Below are 25216 nucleotides of genomic sequence, written 5' to 3' on the forward strand. Positions count from 1 at the left end.
CATGTTGAAGTGCAGTGGGCTGATCACATATGTCGCAGGGCTGATGGCTGCTGGAACAATCGTGTCCTGCAGTGAAAACCGTTGGTAAAAGTAGTGTGGGATGTCCTCCGACTGGCTAGACCGACTGTCTACTTAATATTGCCGATGGAGGCTGTATGAGGATTGCAGACGACCGGAATGTTTGGCGCAAGCTTGAGGAGGCCCATGTAAATTAGTTGACTGAAGGCTGAAGAGAGAATTCGATACTCCAAACTAGGAAAGGAAAGGGTAACGAAACTGTATAATATTCAGGAAGATGGAAGTGTTGAGGTGAATTTCCTGCTGTGTCCTAACTCAGTTTAAAATCTTTGTTCAATGTGCGTGCAATCAACTAGTCACTTGTAGACGACAGCAGCCTGCTAAGAGTTTCCACATGAGTACCAAAATTCAAGGTTTATCAAGTATCAAGCAATCCAAGCAAATGTGATATTATAGTAGATAGTTTAGTTTGTTTTTAACCTGCTTCAGTATTTTGAGTTCTATTCCTCTGTTCGAGACTCGTTGAAATGTTTATCTCTATGTGTATGTCATTTTAAGGATTATAAAGTTTTGTATTTCGGCATACTAAAAACGTATTGAGTCAACCAAAATGGCTAGATAATCAAATGGCTCTCGGTCTAACTAGCGTTTTAATTAAGTCGTGCTTGATTTTTGGACGTAATAGGTAAATTTTTATTACACTCGTATAAACTCATTATTTATAGATATAAAGTTTTTAACTGGAAAGGTCGACTGTGTGTACGTTTATTTTTATGGGACTTACTAACGTGTTCACGGATGGGTCACTCGACCCTAACATCAGCCTCACTAAAATTTCGAGAAATTCAACTAGATACACGCGGTAAGTCTAGATTTAAGACTACAATAAGCTGAATTAATATATTTTTTAACCGACTTCCGAAAAAGGACGAGGTTCTCAATTCGACTGTATTTTTTTATATATGTTACATCAGAACTTTTTACTGGGTGGACCGATTTCGACAAAAAATTTTTGATCGAAAGGCGGTGTGTGTCAATTGGTCCCATTTAAATTTATTTGAGATCTAACAATTAATTTTTGAGTTATATCTAATAATGCGTTTTTACTTGATACTTTTTTCGTCGACCTACGTTGTATTATACCGCATAACTTTCTACTGGATGTACCGATTTTGATATTTCTTTTTTTGTTGAAAAGGAGATATCCCTAGTTTGGTACCATGATAAGGAAACCAGGACCTGATGATGGGATCCCAGAGAAATCGAGAGAAACTCTCGAAAATCCAATAACTTTTTACTGGCTGTACCGATTTTAATAATTTTTGATTTTATTGAAAGCGGATGTGGTCACTCGGTGGTTGTATTACTCATCGATGTAATTGAAGTCGGTTTTTTTTTTCGTTTGCGAGCAAACGCAATTATTATTATGTTATAAGGTTCAGTAATTAGTTCCAAATTTAATTTATAAGAATTTTTTTGTTAAGTATACACAATGTAAAAAGCATGTGGTGTATGTTCCTGTTATTGATTGTGCAATCAGCGCAAATAACTTAAGTTTTATGTAGTAGATGTAAGTAACATTTTAAAAATCGTTGCTATACTAAATAATAAATAAGTAAGTCCTGTAAAATTAAAAGTGCTTATTCACAGATAGTTTATAATAATATCAATATAATCATGACCACTTGAAATGGAGCCAAAAACGCTGGTCTGTCCCCATTGAATCACAATACCATTTAATGTTTCACTGTTTGCACTGTTACTAACTTGTAATTTGACCAGGCTTGGTTTCTGTGCGTATTTTAAAAATAACATTTCATAATTATCTTCTTGTCAAAAGTTTATTTATGAATATGTTTTATGTTAAGCGGTAGTGCTGGGATATTAATTTGGTCTTTCTCGTCGTCCTGTGGTATGAGGAACTGCTTCTCATTAAAGTTTTGTGGCATTCTATGTTTGATCCTTAATTCCGAGCAAGTGTTATTTTTTGATTCTAAGAGCTATTAGCGAAATCATCTGTGCTCATTTGGCTCTATTGAAAGCCATTAACCCCATAGAAGAAAAAGGAGCTATTTTCTGACACTTTCGGTTGTGTCACAGGACAAATAACCGAAGGAGCAGACGTGTCTTGGAGTGGAGACCACGTGTTGGCAAATACAGTGGGGAACGTCCTACGGCCCGCTGGACCGAGAATGCCAACCGAGTATAGGTAGGATTAGGATTGTGAAAAATCGGTGTCTGGCCTTAGTGAGGTCGTTTTTCTCAATTTTTACACTTTTCTTGGTTAATATGTGCATGATTGCAAATCTTTGCAAAGTAATCTACCATCTTTAAAACTGTTGAATATCTTACTTATAAAACTATCGACTTGACAAACGTCTGGGTAGCTTTCAATAGTCATTGCTTCGGTAAAGTTCGGTAAAATTGTGCTGTTAATAACAACTCTGACTGAATCGCTGAACAAATTCTTGTTTGGCTGTTTCGACTTATTAACAAAACTGTGAATTTGTATTGTATTTTAGTGGTAGTGTGTTTCCTTCATAATCACTTCGTCGTGTAACAGTTGCAGACCCGAGCTCGTGGGTGTTGTGTTATAAATAAATAAAAACGTGTTATACAAAACAAATTATTCCTCTTAAAACTGAGGAATCTATTAACTCATCATTGCCAGTTTTGAAACTACGACTAGCCAGGACTAACAAAGTTTCTGGCTCATCGGCATTGTGATTTTCAATTCACTTAAATTTGAAGACGCTTAAATCGTCATTTATATTTTGGTGCATTTATGAATAATGTTTTCAAAGAAAAATAATTATATTTGCGATTTTAAAGTATTTCTTTAAAAATAAAAGCCCTTCTTATCATTATCTACTGTTGAATATCTGATCTCTTTGACATGTGAATATAATACATGCTGAATATGAGTACGAAATACTTGTTTTGAATCAAATGTAAAAGCTACTACTGGTCAAGGTGGACGGATGTGTAGCCGAAAAGAAATGAATCTTTCGATTCACTAATATCTAAAGACCTGATGGTCTGAAATAATTTTTCACTTTTTTGAACGAACAACTATTTCATCGTTTCAAGTACTTTCCTTAAGGGGTCTGGCCACCCTGGCGAACCGAGAAATGCACTTTTTTATTTTTTAATTAATAAATCTGAAACTATCGGTCGGAATATTTTTATTATTTAGGTCATTATCACAAAGAGTTTCAAGATTTCAGCATTCGGTAAAAAATGATAATTTTTATATTTGCCACTCCCATAATTTTTCTGACGTTCGAAAAACAAAACGGCTACGCTACATTGTAGTCACACTACATTGTAAGAACCTGAATTTTTTTGTTGTTTTTCAGATGTACCATAACCGAGTTCCAGGTGGGACAAGGACCGCGCGTATCGTGTGGAGGACCCCCGCGGCAACTAGCGTCACGACGTCATTTTTAAATATTTTCCAAAAAAAATTTATTATGTTACTCTTGAAACTCTTTGTGATAATGACCTAAATAATAAAAATATTCCGACCGATAGTTTCAGATTTATTAATTAAAAAATAAAAAAGTGCATTTCTCGGTTCGCCAGGGTGGCCAGACCCCTTAAATATAAAAGCTATGATTCGATCAACTTCTTGACATTACATCAAGCATATATTGGATGGTAGTACTTAGCACTCTTCAGATTAGTAATTTTCCTCAAGGTCCTAGTTTTTCTCCAAAGGAAGTCACTTGAGAGTTATTTAAGACACACTACTACACAATCGTTGAACATCTGATATTCATTAAAATAAAATATTCATCACGTTTACATATGTAATGTTTTATAAACAAATTATACAGATAATTGCGCTGCTGCGCCTACCTTTTCAATGCACATTTTCCTATTTCTAAAGGTTGTCTGGTAGAGATCGCTACTAAGCGATAAGACCGCCTTTATACATTACTATTTCCATGTGTAAATAACATTTTATGTAAATTTTTTCTGAGTGGTGTGCAATAAAATGTATTCTATTTATCTATTTCTAGTTGTAGACTAAACAACTACCTGGGTATCTTCCAAAACTCGTTACCAATCGTCTGAAAATGATGTGATCTTCTCGCACAACATTATCAATTTATAAAACAGTTTCGTCTCCTGCAGACTCGGTGTTGTGGTAGTGAAAGATCTCTCAGTTTCAATGTCACACACAATTGTCACTTAAAACGATTCGTATTCGAATGTAATATCACATCACTTCTGTGTGTTGTGTGCTCTAATATTAAACATTCCTTGTCGCGGTGATTTTGTCCATGTCCAGAATTGTATGTGCAAGGTTGTGGGATTAGGAGCTACATATATATATTGAAAAGAGATTTTATTCTATATGTGGGACTTATTCACAACAAAACCGTTGAATTCCTGACTTCTTAATGGATGTATTCGTGACAAATCCAACGTGAATGCTACTACGAGCCATGATTGGCGAACAGTTTCAAATTGCATGTTAAGCTATTTCAATGATATACACGTTCGTTTCTCTCAATTGGCATTTAATGAAAGTTGTCAATGTTACTGTGCTGTGAAATTCACTTTACGCATTGCTATTTTTACAAGCATTTGTATTTCTCTGTTGAACAATAGTTAAAACAGCGATATATCGCATTGGTGACTCATTTTAAGTCTTGAAGTAAGGCTCGGCGGATATCTGATATCTAGTAATACTCTTAGTATTGATTTGTAACATACATTTTAGAGCAGCATGCGTGTTGCTATACGTTTGGTAAGCGCTGGTTGAAAAATAAAATATTGCCTCATTGGGTATTTTATAATTTTTCAAAACCGTTGAATATCTACCGACTGACAAGGTTGTCTAAATAAGTGTCTGGTAACTTCCAATTTGTTGAGAAATAAAAAAAATATATATATCAAATTGGACTCAGGCAAATTTCTATTTCTGTTGTATGCCTAAAGGTGTTGTAAGAATATTAAAAAAAAAGTATCCTGAATAATACACGAATATTTGCAACAGCATAATGTGAGGGTCTTAAGATTACCGCGGGTAGCGGGGGAAGTGTTTTGTTAAGAAATCAAAACAAAAAAACTGTAAATTAGACATAACCAAATTTCTTTCTCTGTTGTGTACCCAAAGGTGTTGTGAAAGTATTTCTCAAAATATTTCTCAATCGACTCACGAACATTTTAATTCATTATCTATTTATCTGTGGTTTCGACAAAAAATATTCATTAGTATGTAACGATCTGATCATTTGTTGTGCATTAACTCCCCTCCCTTACATTTATTATTTACCTACCCTCACAGCGTCACGGTAAGAACTCAAGATGATATTGAGTCGGTCATAGGTTTGGTTTATTGTGTGGGGACTTTTTTTTCTTTGTTGCACAGTTGCCAATTTCTGCAAATCTGCAAAGTAGGTCTACCCTCTTTAGAACTGTTGAATATCTTAGTTATAAAACTCTTGACTTGTCACTTGTCTGTTAACTGTTACCCAGAGGTAACCTTCGACGTTTGCTGCTTCAGTAAAGGTGTGTAATTAAGATTCATCATCATCATCATCTGAGGCATTACAGCCGCGGGTGGGCCTTAGCCTGGTCCAGCAAAGCTCTCCAGTCCGATCTGTTAGAGGCTTTCCTTCTCCAACTTGTTATTCCCAAGGTCTTGATGTCCTGTTCGACGCCGTCCAACCATCTGAGCTTGGGCCTTCCTCGACTTCTGCGGCCCTCCGGTCGGCCTTCTAAAAGGCGCTTGGGTACTCTGGCCTCGTCCATTCGCAATACGTGCCCTGCCCAACGCAGGCGCCCAATCTTTATGGTCTTAATTATATTTGGCTCATCGTACATTTGGTAGAGCTCGTGGTTATAACGCGTTCGCCATCTCTCATTTTCCATCACAGCTCCGAAAATGCGTCTTAGTATTTTCCGCTCAAATACCAACAAGGAATTTTCGTCTTTTTTGCTCAGCACCCAACATTCGGAACCGTAGGTGAGTATGGGCCTTAGTAAGGTTTTGTACAAGAGAAGTTTTATGCTTCTTGAAAGGAGTTTCGAACGTAAGTATCTTAGTAGTCCGAAGTAGCACTTGTTAGCCGCCATTATTCTTCTACTTATTTCTGAAGACACATCGTTGTTATCGGTTACCAAGGATCCCAGGTATACGAAATGATTGACGCTAGCGAAGGTGTTATTGCCAATATTAACTCCCTGTAGTAGGGTTTGCTGGTCTTTTGACGCTTTCAGGTACTTAGTCTTAGCCATGTTAATTTGAAGACCGGCCTCCACAGCTGATTTTTCAAGAGCAAGGTATGCACTCTCCATTGCAGGTAGAGATCTTCCTATCACATCGAGGTCATCCGCATACCCTAGAATTTGAACGGATTTGTGGTAGATAGTGCCTTTGGTCTCGATCTTTGAGTCGCGAATACACTTGTCGAGAGCGATGTTGAACAGTAGGCACGAGAGCACATCCCCTTGTCTTAAGCCGTCATTGGTTCTGAACGGTTCTGATACACTTGTTTGAACTCTGACAACGCTCTGAGAGTTTCTAAGAGTCATCTCCGTCAGGCGCACGAGCTTTGTTGGGATGCCGATCTCCATCATAGCCTGGTACAGGAAACTTCTGTGCACATTGTCATAGGCAGCCTTAAAGTCTACGAAAAGGTGGTGAGTGTTGAAGTTGTATTCAAACGTTTTCTCAAGGATCTGCCTAAGCGAGAAGATTTGGTCTATTGTGGACCTGTTTGGACGGAACCCACACTGATACTCCCCCAAGCTGGATTCTACATATGGCTTTAGTTTATTGAAAAGCATATTGGCAAAAACTTTATAACCGGTGTTCAAGAGAGATATGCCTCGGTAATTATTGCACTCCAATATGTCGCCTTTCTTATGTAGGGGACAGATAACAGATGTATTCCAATCATCAGGCATTTTTTCATCATTCCAAATCTGGAGAACCAGGTGGTGAAACTCCTTCTCGAAACCAGTTCCGGCATACTTTATAAGCTCGCCTTGGATATCGTCTATTCCCGGAGATTTGTTATTTTTACTGAATTGAATGGCTCGTATAGTATCTTCTATGGTGGGGTACAAAGATTCATCTGTCTGTTGATCGTTTAGTAGAGCCTCAGGTACTGGTACAGAAAGTGGACGAGTCTGCACTGAGCTGTTAAGGAGTTCACGAAAGTATTCAGCCCATCTTTGAACGATCTCATCTTTATCATTAAGTAGCTGTCCAGTCTTACTTCTACACGCTGTGGTTCTGGGTTTGAATTCTTTCCGTCCCCTATTCACTTGGTTGTAGAAGTTTCTAGTTTCTTTTTGCGTGTAACTAGATGCAATCTCCCGCAGTTTTTGTTCTTCGTACGATCTTTTCTTTTTCTTATGTAGGTGTTTTTCTCTTCTTCTTAGCTCCTTATAATCTTCTCTACGCCTGCGAGTGTACTTCTGTTGCATTAATCTGTACGCATCATTTTTCTCATTAGTGACCTTCTGACATTCATTATCAAACCACTCGTTACGCTTCAGTTTTTCCTCAAATCCCAGAATCTCACCAGCGGCCTTATATAAAACCTCCTTAAGTTTCCGCCAGGTGCTATCAGGATCGCCAATGCTGTTGCTATTTCTTTCACCCACTTTCATAAGTTCCCTGTTAACTGTGTCCATATATTTGTGTCTGACATCCTGCTCGCTCTTTAGCCTTGTTGTGTCAATCTTTTTCGTTCTTACAGTTTTGGTGTACTTGTAGCGTGATATTCGTGCTCTTATTTTGCATACAACAAGATGGTGATCGGAGTCGATGTTTGCTCCTCTATGGCTTCTGACATCTAAAAGATTAGAGCAGTGTCTCCCGTCTATCAAAATATGGTCTATTTGGTTTCGGGTGACGTTATCCGCGGAGACCCACGTTATCTTATGGATATTCTTGTGTGGAAAGCGTGTGCTGCCGACGACCATTCCTAGGGAAGTTGCCAAATCAATGAGACGTATGCCATTGTCGTTAGATGTTTCATGTAGGCTGTGGGAGCCTATCGTTGCTCGATACATACTTTCTCTTCCTACCTTTGCATTCATATCTCCAATTATAATCTTGATGTCACCTTTGGGAGATTTAGAATACACGCCCTCCACACCAGAATACCATCTTTCCTTCTCTTCTAGGTCAGTATCTTCCGTCGGAGCGTGCACATTAATGATTGTGTAATTTTGAAATTTACCTTTAAGTCTGATTTTACACATACGTTCATTAATTGGTTGGAAATCAATTACAAGATGTTTTAGGCGTTTGCTCACGACGAAACCCGTTCCAAAGGTATGGTGTTTTTCATTACAACTATAATATACGGCGAAATCTGATTTATTAACAATGCCATGTCCCAACCATCTAAGTTCCTGAACCGCTGTTATATCAGCCCTGTGATTTGCAAGTTGTTGACATAAAAGTTGAAGGCCCGCTGGTCTGTACAGTGTTCTTAAGTTCCATGTACATAAGGTAAATTCGTTAGCCATTATTGAGTAGCCAGGTCGTTGGTTTAAAATCCGGTCCGTAAGTTTTGCTTTTCCCTTCACAATCGTTTGTGTTCAGACGAGTGGGTGATTAACCCCCTGCGTCCTAGGCCTTTAGTGGGGCTGCCACTTTTGAGCTCAAGACCTAGCTCCGTTTATTTTCAGGTATCGTCCCTTCCGAGTTGAAACCAGTTTTAAGGCGCCGGTTGCTCGCCTTCGCCCTTTGTCCTTAGCATCTGCGCTCTGAGAAAGGGATGGTGATCGTACTTAGAGTACGGGCGCAGAAGGTCCCAGGGGGTACGACGTGGACGTGGACAGATCGGACTGGTTGGTACCTGCATACTTATGCTCCACCATCAGAGCACTGCAGTCAGAAGACGGGCTTTTTATAGAAGACACTAAGCTCGGTTCTTAGCGCCCCCACCCGTACCTAATACCAACTTCACCCCCCAATGTAATGTAATGTAAATGTAATTAAGATTGACTGAATTAATTTTGACTTAATTGCTATTTAGACTTATTTACAAATCCTTTGAATTTCTGACTTCTCAATGGAGCAGTTGGATAAATAAATAAAAGCTTCACACTCAACGGCCCCCAGTAGGGTTGTCTTCTGTGTCGGGGGTCCGGAAACACACACAACACACAAGCACAAACGCCCGGACCACGGCAAACATCTGTATGGCCAATACAAACTTTTACCGAATGCGGGTTCAAACCCGTAACCATCAGCGCAACAGCCACAAACCGCCAATGTGTCGTCAGTCAGTCAGCCTGTCAGTTCAGGTTATTGCAGTCCACTGCTGGACATAAGCCTTCCTAAGTTCGCGCCAGACATCCCGGTTTTACGCAATCCTCATCCAGTCCACACCGGCAATCTTGCATAGATCGTCGGTCCAACGGGCCGGAGGACGTCCAACACTGCGTTTGCCAAGACGCGGTCTCCACTCCAGGACCCGTCTGCTCCAACGACCACTGGTCCTGCGGACACAGATGACAGCCCACTGCCACTTTAACTTGCTAATTCTGTGGGCTATATCGGTTACTTTCGTTCTCTCGCGGATAGTCGCATTTCTAATCCTGTCTTTGAAAGAAACCTTGTGTTGGCTTTCTGTGTAACAAAATAAATAAATAAAATAATTTATGGTGTATATAAATAAATATTATCTTATATATTACTTATAAAAAGAAGTATCGTTTCAGCCTGTAATATCCCACTACTGGGCATAGGCCTCTCTCCCCATGTTGGGGAAGGATCAGAGCTTAATCGACCACGCTGCTCCAATACGGGTTTGCGTATATATTCCCTACTATGAGTAAATATCGCTATCAGGCGTAGATGATAACAACCGGGACCGACAGCTTAACGTGCTCTCCGAGGCACGATGGGGAGACCGACAAGGACTGCACAAACATCCAGAACACGGCAAACACCTGTATGACCAATACAAATGTTTGTCATGTGCGGAGATCGAACCCGCAACCGCCAGCGCAACAGGCACAATCCATAGCTGTGACCGTTGCGCCAACGCGGCGTCAAAAAGAAGTATGGTAAACAGTAATTTTATAATATTATGGTAATATAAAATTATACTTTATCTAAATTTATATGTTGTAATAAATTTTTATGATAGCGTTCATTTTAAAACGATTTTTTATAGATTTAAGTCATCTTATTGACTCCACTGGTGACAAGGGAGGAATTTTAATACAGAAAATAGACAGAGATTCGTTATTGCAGTTCAAAGGGATTATCTTCATTGAATTGCAATTATTAATATCTGCTTTGCTGGCAGCTTTCTTGGCAACCTTCCACGCGGACATGATTTTTACCACAAGTATCTGTAAATATTTAGTTCTTAAGTTGAGAATTGTAAATATGTATATTTATAATAAATAAAAAATAAATAATGTTTTTAGTAAATGCACCAATGAAACAAATGAATTATTAATTGTGTTATTACTAATATCTATTTTCAATAAATATTCGAATGAAAACATTTTTATATAGTTTATTATATAACTTCACCACCTACCTTATCCTTTTTGCGTTTGGTTTGTTTGGAAGAAATACGTAATAATGTCTGCCCATTGTTATACAGTTTTTGGTATGCCTGCTCGCGTTGTATAAAAATAAACACACCAAAAATTTCGAAGACGTGTATTTCGAAGCAACAATATTAAATTTATAAAATAACAGCAAGATCGCGTTATTACATACAAAGCAAAAAATTATCGGGACGAGAAGCGTGGGTAAGCGTATAGCGGTTTGGAGCGGACTGACGCGTCGACGGCCGATCACTGGGCTCCGCCGGCTGCAGGGCGAGCACGGGGGATGCGCGGGCGCAGGTGCAGAGGCGGGAGCCGGTCTCCGAGGCGGCGGGGCCGTACGCCGCGCCGAGTGTCCGCGCGTTCGAAGCTATATTTAGTATTAAGCTATGGAGAAAAAATATATAATAATTATAATGGTGGGTCATCCCACATGACCCCCCCACGAATACGGGGGTTACGGAACGTAACGGTCCGGGAATCGAACCGTACGACCTGATCTGGTAGTTTTTCGTGTGCTTAGGTTCTTTTTGTCGTCTCCTTGTTCCTCGTTTAGTATATATGCAGGCTTTACTCTGTCTAAGCTGACTTTGACTATTTTATTCCCGATTGATAAATCCATTGTCTTGTTTGTTTTTGAAATTATTTTGTAAGGACCTGCATATGGTGGTTCTAAAGATCCTCTCAGCAAGTCCTGTCGTAAAAATACGTGGGTTGCGTCAGATAAATCTCTATGTATAAACACTCTAGGCTGTGCATGATTAGAAGATGGTGAGGGTCGCAACTCAGACATTTTGTGACGAAGAGCTCTAATAAAGTCTGGATACTCAACCTTATTCGGACTAGAAGTCATGAACTCGCCAGGGATACGGAGCTGTTCTCCAAATACCAACTCTGCGGACGAAAACTGCAAATCTTCCTTCCACGCCGCTCTCAAACCAAGGAGAACCACTGGAAGAGATTCAGTCCAGTCCTTGCCACCATGCGTCATTAATGCAGTCTTGAGAGTACGATGAAATCTTTCGATCATTCCGTTAGCCTTGGGATGGTACGCAGTCGTTCTTGCTAACTTCACCCCGCACAACTTTGCTAAATTCTGGAACAATCGAGATTCAAACTGCCTCCCTTGGTCCGTTATAACCTTTCTAGGACAGCCGTAGCGAGAGATCCATCCAGCCAGGAACGCTTTAGTCACAGTTTCAGCTGTTATATCGGGAAGTGGTATAACCTCTGGCCATCTGGTGTACCGGTCTATGACTGTTAAACAGTAGCGGTTTCCACCAGAAATCGGCAAGGGACCAATTAAGTCTAGGTGAAAAAATATATAATAATTATAATGGTGGGTCATCCCACAAGTTAATTCAGTCTTAAACATCCCACTGCTGGGCATAGGCCTCTTTCTTTCTAAATGTAGAAAGGTCAGAGTTTAATACACCACGCTTCTCCACCGCGGTTTGGTGGGTATAATATATTCTTTATTGCACTTAAGGACACATACAAAAATATTAGTACAATGGCAGATGGCAAGGGCGAACATCTCTCAAACATGAATGGGCGAACAAAGAGATCTCTACCGGTATAGCATAGGTAGGCAAAGATCACTTCTTTCCACTTGCTACGATCCTTACATACTTCTTTCGCTCCGTCCACTTTCATTATTCCCTTCATACATGCTCTTCGGTTTAGGGTACTCTTGACCTGGCCTTTTTTCAAGACGTCCCTTATTCGAAATACATACATAAAAACTACATAGTATAAAACAAAGTCGCTTTCTCTGTCCCTATGTATGCTTAAATATTTAAAACTACGCAACGGGTTTAGATGCGATTTTTTTTAATAGATAGAGTGACTGAAGAGAAAGGTTTATATGTATAATAACTTCCATTAAATAGTGGAGAAATACTGTTATTTTTGAGGTTTCTAATGTAATGTCGTAAATAATTACATTTTTTTCGCTTACATTGCAAACGCAGCCTGAACCCTACGAGATTTATCAAAATAATGTACTAACTATTGTACACATTGAAAAGGTCTACAGAAACTCTGCTATGGTATATGTCTATCTCTTATGGATATCCCACAATAACATTTTTTTTTGTCATTTACTTTTTACTATAAATAATGGCTAATTTTCAAAGCGATTTTAACTAATACAGCATTCATCCTTATCTAATTAAATACCTTAAATACATTGTTGATTTAATATAGATCTATGGCCCTTTACAGCATATGATTTAAATGAATATTTTCAAAGATATTAGAGATTTAAAAATTGCGGTCGTAGCATTTGCGGCGGTTCCAACCGGCTTTTACTCTAAAGTTAACGCGTACGGGCCACGGGCAGTAATGAATAAATCAAAACTACTGGATCGATTTTAATCATTTTTTTAGTGAATGACATAGGCTATAATTATATTTTATACCCGTGCGAAACCAGAGCGGGTCGCTAGTACTGCATAAATACAAACATTAGGAATTCTAAACATTTTTGAATATCATATCAAAAATTGACCGCTCCAGCGGGATTCGAACCCGCGTCTCCGACTGACCGTGTCGGCGCTCTAGACAATTAAGCTATGGAACGATGTACCCGCTAGATCGAAATTTTTGATATAATGATTTTATATTCGGTTTAAGCGAACCGTGGCGCCGTCTATAGTGAGTTCATGATAGTGAGATACAAACATCTATATATATATACATACATAACTTTATTATGGCTGACTTTAGAGAGTAGGTGAATTCTCAAGATTTTCTTAAAAGCGTTTATTAAAGTGCTTTGTTGGATCGTTTTAGGGAGTTCGTTCCAAAGAGTAGTAGCACGTACAGTAAAATAATTAAATGGAAAATTGGTGTTATGCCTAGGGCCCTGCAATATCGTTGTAATGCAAGGTCGCCTAGAGCGTGATGAGGGTGGAAGTAAGTAGAAGCGGGATCTAAGGTAAGAAGGTGAATTTGAATCATGGAGTATATTATAAAGTAAAGAATGTATCTGCATGTCACGGCTAAACCAAATTGGGAGCCACTTAAGTTGAGTACGAAATTGAGAGATTCGATCATATTTACGTAAACCAAAGATAAAACGTATTTCTAGATTTTGTAGGTGCTCTAACTTATAAGTAACTCTCGTGTCACATCTAAATAGCACACATCATAGCACACACATATATTCCGTACTCATAAGTTACGATCGCCATCAAGTGTATATGATAACAACCGTGACCGACAGATTAGCGTGCTCTCCGAGGCACTGCTACACACGATACACACACCAACACACAACACACACACACACACACACACACACACACACTGCTAGACACAAAGCTTTCATATCTTATAAATTATGTATATTTTATTATGTTTAGCGCATTTAAATAAAAGCTAATTTTATTTATCGCTGGACAGATTTCTCAGTCTTGGTATTCTCGATAAATACTTTTATACCTATATTGTACAAAATCATAAAAAAACGAGTGTACTTTAGACCACCAACACCACCACCACGACTGACGTAAAACTTCTTTAGCAATAGACCTGCACTGTGTCTTAGATAGACGAAACGTAACTGGCTATGCGTGACGAGAGCGCTACGAAACGTGTGACCTGGTGAGGCGAACGGGGCAAGAGAGATGCGAGCACACATTTTTTCTCTCTTTCTCTTATAGACAGTTACGTTTCGTATATCTAAGACACAGTAGAGGTCTATTGTATAGAAGTTACACTTCAGTCGTGTGGTTTAAAGCACACTCGTTTTTTCATTGTAAATTATAGTCGTGCTTACGCGCTCACGAAAGGTATCATGCGCGACGAGTCTAATTAGCTCTTCTATTTAAACAATTGACCAAGAGCGACCATACATACCATGGACTAAAATAAATATGAATAAATGTTCTGTAAAATATTTAATTGTTAAATAAAACTAAATATTTAGTGAATATTTCAAGGGTTTACTTAGTGCTGGTTTTAATATCGGGCAAAGAGCGGCAAAAAATCACTTTTGTTGTATGAGAGCCAACTCACCCCACCCTTCCAATTTTTTTTAATATGATTTTATTATTTATTATTAAAGTAAATATACAATTAAGTATTTTGTGAACATTTCAAGTGCCAAACTGTTACCATTTATTGATATCGAGCAAAAATAAGCAAAAAATCGCGGAAGTTGTATGGAAGACCCCCTTAATTTTTAATTTTATTTTGTTTTTAGTATTTGTTATTATAGCGGCAACAGAAATACATAATTTGTGAAAATTACTACTATCTAGGTAGTGTGGTTCTTGAGATACAGCTGGTAACAGGCGGAGGGAAGGACAGACGGACAGACAGAAAAGTCTTAGTAATAGGGATCCCGTTTTTACCCTTTGGGCACGGAACCCTACAAATGGACTAAAATTTTTTAACGCGGAAATTGATCTATGACACTTCTAGAGACCCTATTTGAAGGAACGCAGTTTAGAGTCGAACACCATATAAACTTGGTATTTATATTGTTTTTCTAAAGTCTGGTTATTTAAATAAAATTTATGTAACACATAATACACAAATTTTACATAAATGTATCAATTTATGTTTCTTTTACACAAAATTACATTTTTATTTTTTTTTATTTTTTATTCTTTAACACCATAGAGCAACACGGAGGGGAGTGGCCATTGCGTTTGTTACCGATACAAAACTTTCTGTCATTTTTTGCGGGGGGAAATTACACACATGTATACTTTATCCAATTCCCACACAAAAATAATCGTCTGTCACTACGAAACTCACACATACTAAATTAAAATCACACTTACATTTTTCACACACACATAGATACATTCTGTGTCATTACAGTATAATGACACACCGCAACTACACTGAAAAGTTGCTAACAGCCGTGGTTGTAACAACTGTCGATATGCATTATCGATAAATTCAACTACTCGGTTAAGGAAATAATGTTTTTAAAGTGATACAAAGGTAAGATATTATTATAAAAATAGACTTAATTTATTACATACTACAAATCAAACATCTTCATGTAAAATAAACGATTATAAAGAGTAAAGATTTGATTGTTTGTTTGTTAGCATTCAATAGGCTCCGAAACTATTGGACCGATTCAAAAAATTATTTCATCGTTGAGAAGCTACACTATCCTTGAGCGACATAGGTTATACTATATTTTTAAAAATATTAGGGATCTTTACTAAAACTCCAATAATGTAACCCAAGGGATAAAAAAATATCCTAAAAAATTCCTTACATTGCGTGCGCTGCAAAAACTAATGATAATAGAAATATATAATGTAGTAAGACTTTGTAGAACACATCATTATCTACAATAATTGTATTTGCTCGCAAACGAAAAAAAAAACTGACTTCAATTACATCGACAAGTAATACAATATATGTAATATATACGCGTTATCAAAGGTTACTCAAAAAGTTGTTATCAGATCTCGATGGAATTTAAGCGCAACCACATGATAAACATCAGCTTTCTATTAAATTAAAAATCATCAAAATTGGTCCACCCAGTCAAAAGTTCTGAAGTAACATACATAAAAAAATATACTCGAATTGAGACCCTCCTCCCTTTTTGGAAGTCGGTTAAAAAGTGTCGCGACAGCATATGTCTAACTATTATAATTATGTCACAATACGTTTGGTGCAACGTTGTTGTGCCAAACAATGCCAGTCTACAATAAACGATTTAAAATTAACCCACATTTTGAGGAGTTGATGATGTACACTGTGATGTCAACGAATCAGGAATAGGGAGCGTAGCACTAATGGCATCATAAGATGATAGCCTGTCATCTGCTAGATTGAATGATTTATTGATGACTCTGAAAGGATGGATTTATAATTGTTAATTTTCAAAGTTGACAAATCTAAGTTTCGTTTCACTACTATGACTAAGGTGAACCATATCTTGATTACCTTGTACATGAGACAAAAAAAAACTTACGGGACAAAAACAGTGTGGCGTTAGTGTTGGTTTGGTGCCCTCGACTAATCCTTCTATTGTTCGCGAACACTTGAAAGTTAGTGGTATTGATATGATCTGAACAAATTACACTATTTTTTGTGGGCGTCCAGTTTAATCTGTTATTACAATTTTTTTCCATGTATCCCTTAAATTTGGATTTTCAGAAAACCTGCCAAATTTTTATATAAAACATTATGGTCGAAGTTCACATTAAGTAATTCTAGTAAAATGTATTAATACTCGTAATACGCGTATTATATTTAATTTAATGCAATTTTATTATATAACTATGTTTATTAAAAAAAGCTAGCAATATTATATTTTAAATAAATCAAAATCTCAAAAATGTCTGTCACCTCTTTCGCCTTTGCCGTTTTTATCGATAACTATCTACAAACAAACCGGTCACAACACTATCGCTCGGCGACAGTGACTTCTCGGAAATAGACTCCGATCAGTCGCTCGACCGATCCGCATATTGTATGAGGGCGAGCGGCCTGTGTTGGTAAACAAATCGAGTCAACACTACCGATAATATTTGTAATTTTTAAGTTTAAAAAAGGTTTAAAAGTAGTATACAAGCAATAATGTGATTAAAAAATACTTACGTATGAAAGGTAACGCCATGTTTTAGTAAATTTGACGTGGCAGATCTTTTTTTGAAGCAAAAAACAGAACAATTTGGCATTTTTTGAAGGACGTTGATTCAATCGCGCAACTAGATTTAGTCTAGTGATCAGTGCGGCTGCAACTAGTTTTATTGTTTGCATGTGGCCATTTGGCCTTATACCTTGACAGAGGGGAACGCCTGTATTGAATTGTCGGAACGAGCGGGAAACTTAAACGCGCGCGGTTGTGTTTTTTCTTGCTACTGCTAAAATTATTTTAAATATAGTTCAGATCAGGTGTAAAGTGTATATATTTAGTTATTTAGTTTTAGTTTTGTATTTAGTTTGTTTTTCTTCTATTTTTGGTAAGTCTATGTAAATATTTATAGAATGAACGAACCTCCGGACCCGGGTGGCGGGAATGATTTTAATTCGCAATATATTCCGCAACCTAGCAATTTTATTACAATTGATTACGATGAATCGAGTATGGAAACTGATCACTCTATGAGTAAAAAGCCACTTAAGAGATCTCGTCTTCATAAAATTTGCAAACAATGTAATAAAAAAGTTAGAAAAAACGCGGGAAACCAAAAAGTTGGTTGTCATTGTTCGGAGTCTGAGAAATCAGATGAGACGAATAAAAATGAAAATAATAAAAATGTCCCCGTTTCGGTACCACAATCACAGCTCCAATCTGATAACACTGTCTCTAAAAATCCCATAGGCAGAAATATTTATAATGAAAATGACGTATCTCCATATTTAATTCATGTACAAAAAATTACAAAAGGTGATAACGATGGAACGATTTTACACCCAATCACATTTGGTGATTTCCTTATGAAAAATAAAATATATAATATTATTAACGGCAGCTTGAAAAAGATAGGACGAAACCGAATTTCTGTAGCATTTAATAATTTTAAAGATGCGAATTCTTTTTTAAATAATAGCCTGCTTCTTGAAAATAGTTATCACGCTTTTATACCATCTTTTAATGTTATTAGAATCGGTATCGTTAGGGGTGTGCCAATAGAATGGTCCCCAGAAGAAATTATAAAAATATTTCTACACCTATTGGTTGTGGTAAAGTTGTAAAGGTTAGACGTTTAAATTACAAAACTGATGTTGAAGGCGCTACTGTGTGGAAGCCCACACAATCAGTAGTAATTTATTTTGATGGCAGGGTCCTCCCAAAAAGAATTTTTATATGTTACAATTCTCTTCCAGTCGAGCTTTACATCTTTCCCACAATCCAATGCTACAAATGTTGTCGTTATGGACATACAAAATTGCAGTGCAGGTCTAAGCCTAGGTGTTTAAAGTGTGGTCAGGAGCACACATCAGAATCATGCAATGCCAATGATGATAATTATTTTTGCTGTTTATGTTTTGGCAACCATATGGCAAATAGTAAAGCGTGCCCTGAATTCAATAGGCAAAAATCTATTAAAGTACATATGGCTGAAAAGTGTGTATCATATGCAGAGGCTAATAAAGAGATACCAACGTCATACAAATCTTATTCAGAAGTTAGTAAAGAAGTAAATATTAGCCAAAATCCTAATAAATCATACAAAAAAACATTTATATCTAGACCTCGGGATCCTATTAAGCCTAATATAGGTTATGATAAAATTGCTCATAAAAATATAATAAAAGAATTTTCATTCAATGAATTTGAAAAAAATTCAACTCCAATAGATATTATTAACTCTAAAAATGATTTTGCCAAAATTTCAGATGTGCTTTCACTATTACAGAGTTATTTACAAAACAACAAAAGTTTACCGTCCATCGTTGCCCCTTTAATACAGTGTATCGTAAATATAATTCAAAATGGACAGTTCCCAGATAATAATACAGTGGAACGCCAGAAGTGTAATTAATAAAAAAAACGACATAATTTATTTATTAAATAATTATAAACCTTTTTTATTTAGTATTTCAGAAACTTGGCTTAGGCCAAGTAATAATCTTAGGTTTCGAAATTACAATACCATCAGAGAAGATAGACTAGATGGTTTTGGCGGAGTAGCCTTTCTCATTGAGAAAAACCTTCCTTTTAGTTTAATTAATATTCCTGTACATAGTTCTGAACTTTCTATTTTAGCTATAAGTGTACATAACATATGTTTTGTGTCTGTATATATTTCTCATATTTCTAATAATATTTTAAACGAAATAAATAATATTTTAGCATCACTCCCAAAGCCGTTAATAATAACAGGGGATTTTAACTGCCAGCATCAGTCCTGGGGTAGTTCAGTTAGTAACAGTTATGGTAATAAGCTTTTAGATATTCTCGATGTAAATAATTTGTGTATTATAAATTCTGGAGAGCCTACAAGGCGGACTCTGCCTTTTGAAGGTAAAAGCGTGGTGGACCTAACTATTTGTTCACCACAGTTTGTGCCACAATTAACTTGTTCTGTATTAAGTTCAACCTATGGAAGTGATCATTTTCCTGTAATTACTTCTTGTGCTCTTAATAATGTAAATGTACGAAAACAGAACATAAAACTGCTCCCTAGATATAATCTTAATAATGTTACATCAGAAACATGGGAGCAATTTAGTAATAAAGTAGATACAAAATTGCTACAATTATTGTCTAATGATGCACTTATTGATGCTCCTGTTTTCACGGATGTCTTGATTGAAAGTGCTAATGAAATCTTCCCAGTGAAAAATGAACCTTCTCATATTCCTAGTCCACCTTGGTGGGATAAAGATTGTACGGAAGCTATAAAAAAAAGAAAACAGGCTGAAAAAAAATATAATAACAATATGTGTTTGGAAAACTATCTGTCATTAAAAAATATTGTAAACAGTACTAGATTACTTTTCAAAAGAAAAAAATGTGATGGTTGGAGAAATTTCTGCTCCTCCTTATCTCCTCATACTCCTCCATCAGATGTATGGAAAAAGATAAGAAGATTCAAGTCAGCATATAATACAACCCATTCTGTATCACTCCCCAGCAGTATAGCAAATGATTTTCTAGATAAACTTGCTCCTCCAACAGTTAACATAAATATTAACCTATTAGACAAAAATAGCATAGCAGACGAACATGACGAATCTCCAGGATTAAATTCTTCCTTTAGCAAAACGGAATTAAAAAATGTATTATCTTATGTCTCAGACTCTGCCCCTGGACCTGATGGTATATATTACTCATTTATTTCCCATCTTAATGACAATAGTTTGACAATATACCTAAAAATAATAAACACTATTTTTCAGTCTGGCAATATCCCATTAGAATGGAAATGTCAACTTATTATCCCTATATTAAAAACAAACAAGGATCCTCTCCTCCCATCCTCATATCGCCCCATAGCTCTTTCATCAGTCCTTTTAAAAATAATTGAACATTTAGTTAAAAATCGCCTTGAGTGGTTCGTAGAAAGTAACTCTCTTCTTTCTTCGTCCCAGTTTGGTTTTCGGCGAAATAAAAGCACGTACGACAATATAGGTATATATACTTCGGATATAAGATTAGCATTTTCTGTAAATAAATTTGTGCTTTCAGCCTTCCTAGATCTGTCGAATGCCTATGATAATGTCATTGTATCAATACTAAGACAAAAATTATTCAGTCTTAAAATCCCCAGCAAAATTATTTCATTTATACTAAATATGCTTACTGATAGATCAATTATTTTTTACAATAATAACCAAAAATATTTAAGAATCCTCACCAAAGGTTTACCTCAAGGGTTAGTTTTAAGCCCCTTGTTGTTCAATTTGTATACCCATGATTTAGATTTAGCAATTGACAAGAATGTTGATGTTTTGCAATATGCGGATGACTTACTTTTATACATAAAAGGTAATAATATTGATGATGCGTCTGCGAAATTAACGGAATCTCTGTGTTATCTTAAACGGTGGTTAGATAATCATGGTCTCGATTTATCACCATCAAAAAGCTCCGTCGTTCTTTTTCATCGAATGCGTAGAGCTCCATTACTTCATGTGACTTATGACAATAGTATTATACCGCAAAAAAACCATCATAAATTTTTAGGTATTATTTTAGATGAAAAGCTTTCAGGAACTCCTCACTTTAATTTTATTATAAATAGATGTGAGAGAAATTTAAATATTATGAGATGTCTGGCAGGTGTATGGTGGGGTGCCCATCCTTTTTACTTAAAATTGATATATAACGCATTAATACGTAGCATATTAGAATATGGCACCTTCTTGCTAGAACCTGGGTCAATGTCGGGATTTAAAGCATTGGACAAAATTCAAAGTAAATGTCTTAGGATCATCTGTGGGGCCATGAAAACTAGCCCTATTAATGCTTTACAGGCTGAATGCTGTGACCCTCCTTTGCATTTACGTCGTCAATATTTGGCAGACAAATACCTTTTTCGCTGCCTTCAAGTCACTGATCATCCAATTATTGCAAAGCTCCAACAACTTGCTTACTTTGTTTCTAATAGTTCGCATTGGACAAATAAACCAAACCCGTGTTTAGTTACAAGTTATTTTAAATTGAAATCTCTTTCCGCTCCAATTCAAAGCTCTTGTAATTTACCAATTTTCTCTTGTTCATACAATGCCCTTATTTCTATTCCTAATGTTGTAAACTTTGACACAGAAAAAACAAATTCTTTTAGGGCTGATGAAAAATTTAAAAGAATAATTAAAACACGATTTAGCGATTATCATTATATTTTCACAGATGCGTCAAAACATTTTGCCAATAGTAATGTCGGAGTAGGAGTTTTTCACTTTCAATATAATATTGTTCAAAAAATCAAACTCCCTCCTGAATGTACAGTATTCTCTGGGGAATGCTTAGGCATTTTAAAAGCTTTAGAATATATAAGGTTAGCTAAACTTAAAAAATCCATAGTTTTCACAGATTCATTAAGTTCTATTCAAGCTCTTGTCAAGAATCCTTTTAAAATTAAACAACAGCATCCTTATATATTTGGCATTAGACAATTATTAACTGAGTGCACTGAGAAAGGTATTTTCATAACGCTTGCTTGGATCCCTAGCCATTGTGGAATAGAGGGAAATGTTAGAGCAGATACTCTGGCTAGAGAAGCTACAATAAGTGGTGACCTTTTTCCATATAAAATTTCCTACCCAGATTTATTAACTTTGCCCAAACTTTGTATGGATAAGTCGTGGCAAGAGTCCTATGATCATAGTAGTAGGCAAAAAGGAACGTATTATTATAGTTTACAATCTGAAATTTTGGTAAAACCATGGTTTTATAATATGGATTTTAATAGAAAAGGCTGTAGCATAATATCGAGACTAAGGCTTGGTCACAATTGTTCTCCACACCATCTGGCTAGATTTAAAATTATTTCCAGTCCGTCCTGTTTTTGTGGTTATGAAACGGGGGATATTAACCATCTTTTATTCTCTTGTCCACTTTTCAACCGCTCCCGTTTCCTAGAGTCACTGATTGAATATAAAATTCCTTTTCCTACATCTATAAATTGTTTATTGTCTTCTAGAAAGTATGATATATATAAAATTGTATTGGATTATATATTTCTTAATAATATAGACATTTAATATACTGTATATGTTTTTTATTTATTTTTATTTTTTCCTTTTCATCATAAAATATATTATTTTGTTTCTTCCTATCCTGTTCTGAATCCTCTCATAAATTCCTCTTATCCGTTATCCACAATTTTTGAACATTTTTCTTAATTCCTGCTCGTCATTGGCAATGCACTAACGTGCAGTCCATAAAAAAAAAAAAAAAATTGAATTGTCAAATGTCAAATTTTTTGTTACAAAATTTCATAACAAACATGACTGCAAACGTTTCTTAGCCATTTAGAAAACCAACAGCTGTTCTGCAAGTCAAATGGAAATCTTATAGTTTATAGTTCACCAGTGTGCCTTGCTGCAATAAACTAAACACATTTTCATAAATAAACTCACAAAATGACCGAGGGTATGGAATTGTCACCTACCGAGATATTGTTTTATATTTTTACTTTCTTGACACCCAAACAGCTTGCCAAGTGTCGTCAAGTCTGCTGGAGATGGAAGCATGTTGTTGACAATCTATCAAGTAAAGACAAGTTATGGATGCAGCATTGCAAAAACGACTTTCCGAGCATATATAAGTCAGCATATTACAAACGCCTTCCTGGCTTAAACTGGTGTAATATTTACAGATCGTTAACGATGTGGCCTAAACTACATCGAGCAGAAGAATCGAGGGACGAATTCGCGTCAGCAGCTTGTTATATTGACGAAATACGGGACTTTCACGTTTTGAGAAACGGAATAATAGGTGTTCACACTCGCGGTGCGATTTACTATTACGACTTGGAAACTTTGAAGCCTTCCAGACGGACATCCATATCAGGTAATTACATACGTTACATGGAAAACGATGACACAATTATTATACAAGGGTACAATCTTAACTTATTTGTTGTAAGAAAACTAGTAACAAATATACGTGCTCAGACAGATATAACGTTTGGAAATGTAAAAGCATTTATCTTGACCAATCACGAACTATTCTTCGTAACATTAAACGACGAAGTGTGTTTGTGTAAACTAAATGATGAGAAGCTGCTAACCGTTCTACTTAACCGAGCAGAAAACACTATAATGTCTGTCGGGTATTCTAACGGACGATTAAATTTACTCACGTTTGAAAGAGACATCTATACAGTTATTGGTAAAGACCTGGTATATCAACAAACATTGGATTCCACCACTAATTTGCTTCATGAGTTAAAAAAGTACAATTTTCTCGAGAACTTAGATTGGCGAGTATACTTTCAATGGATGTATGTCTTGAAACATTCAATACCACAAGGTCCACTGCGTGATATCATCATCATAAAGACCTACGGAGAAGCTGTTTTTGTCGGATCCAACTGGGGCGTGTTCCGTATCTACTATGCTCCTTATCAGAACGATGAATTTGATATATTTAACTCTGATCCAGTGAAGCAATATAATTTTATGGAACGCAGAGACTGTCCGGTGCTATCTATGTGTCCAATATTACAAATAGACGTTGTTGAATGTGACGATGGACATATGGTCTTAATTGCTATGCCTAAGAAAATAGCTGTTTTAAAATACAAACACAATTTTAAAGATATAATACCAAGTGCATTGGTACCATACACAGATGTTGATGTAAGATTATTTAATATGTCATGATAAAAAACTAAATGTGCACTAATCACACTAGAAATAATTTCAGAAAGTAGAATATGTGATATTGGGTTTTTTTTTTACTGAAAGCTAAGTGGCCAAAGTTTGGCTATATTCATCCTAGAAACCTTGTTCAAATTTTAGAAAAATCAAGATTGTGTAGAATGCCTTATGTACACTGATCTAGAAGAACAGGAAGAGAACAGAATAACAATTGAATTTTTCGATGGTATTTTTGTGTATCTTTAAATGACTGGTAGCGATTGCTTAGCATAACATCTGAAAAAAAAATCCTTAGTTAATTATATTATATTGTTAAATTTAGGAATTTGAACTAGAAAAAATGTAGAACATAAACAAATTTAACACAAATAATATATTTAGATTTTAAGAAATTCTGAAAATTGTTGTAAATATACAAAAATTGGCAAATTGAATTGAATAGTAAATATATAGGTCACTCCTTTAAATCTGAGTTACTTGTAGTAAGTTGTAAATTGGTGTTGGCCAGTTGTGAATTTTGAAAATGTAAAAACTACCCTCATGTGTCTGAAGAAATCCATAATAGGGTAGCATTGCAAACTTTCCACCTGCACCTGATACTACCGTGTTTGCTTAAATAAAATTTAGTTAAGTATAAGAAGCAAAATCTAAAAAAATATTATTCATATTTCTAATGTTTGAAGTAATTAAATGGTATTATTATATTATAGTTACAATTAAAGAAAACAAAATATAATGGCATCAAAATATTATGAAAACAGAACATCAGAATATATATAATATATCTCATCATTGCTCTGAAATATGTAATCACAAGCACATTTAAGCTTTTTCTTATTTCATCCAAAATTAGCATGTATTTAAAAATTGATTATGACTGGAT

The 25216-nt window shown here is 36.1% G+C and overlaps 1 protein-coding gene and 1 long non-coding RNA gene across 2 annotated transcripts; both read right to left on the reverse strand.

Moving 5' to 3' along the window:
- Positions 1-11023: 11023 nt before the first annotated feature.
- On the reverse strand, positions 11024-11914 carry LOC123665864 (uncharacterized protein K02A2.6-like). The gene has a single exon (XM_045600099.1). The coding sequence runs from the start codon at positions 11912-11914 to the stop codon at positions 11024-11026; it is 891 nt and encodes a 296-aa protein (XP_045456055.1).
- A 7758-nt stretch (positions 11915-19672) lies between these two features.
- Positions 19673-20625, reverse strand: LOC123665985. Its single transcript, XR_006745141.1, has 2 exons — positions 20000-20625; positions 19673-19921 (listed from the first exon to the last, which is right to left on the reverse strand). It is a non-coding gene; the product is annotated as an uncharacterized LOC123665985 (long non-coding RNA).
- Between the last annotated feature and the right edge of the window lie 4591 nt (positions 20626-25216).

Source organism: Melitaea cinxia, chromosome 25, assembly GCF_905220565.1.
Source record: "Melitaea cinxia chromosome 25, ilMelCinx1.1, whole genome shotgun sequence".
Taxonomy (NCBI): Eukaryota; Metazoa; Arthropoda; class Insecta; order Lepidoptera; family Nymphalidae; genus Melitaea; species Melitaea cinxia.

Excerpts from the sequence above, each read along its gene's own strand:
- LOC123665864 (XM_045600099.1), bottom strand. The coding sequence starts at position 11,914 with ATGACCCACCATTATAATTATTATATATTTTTTCACCTAGACTTAATT.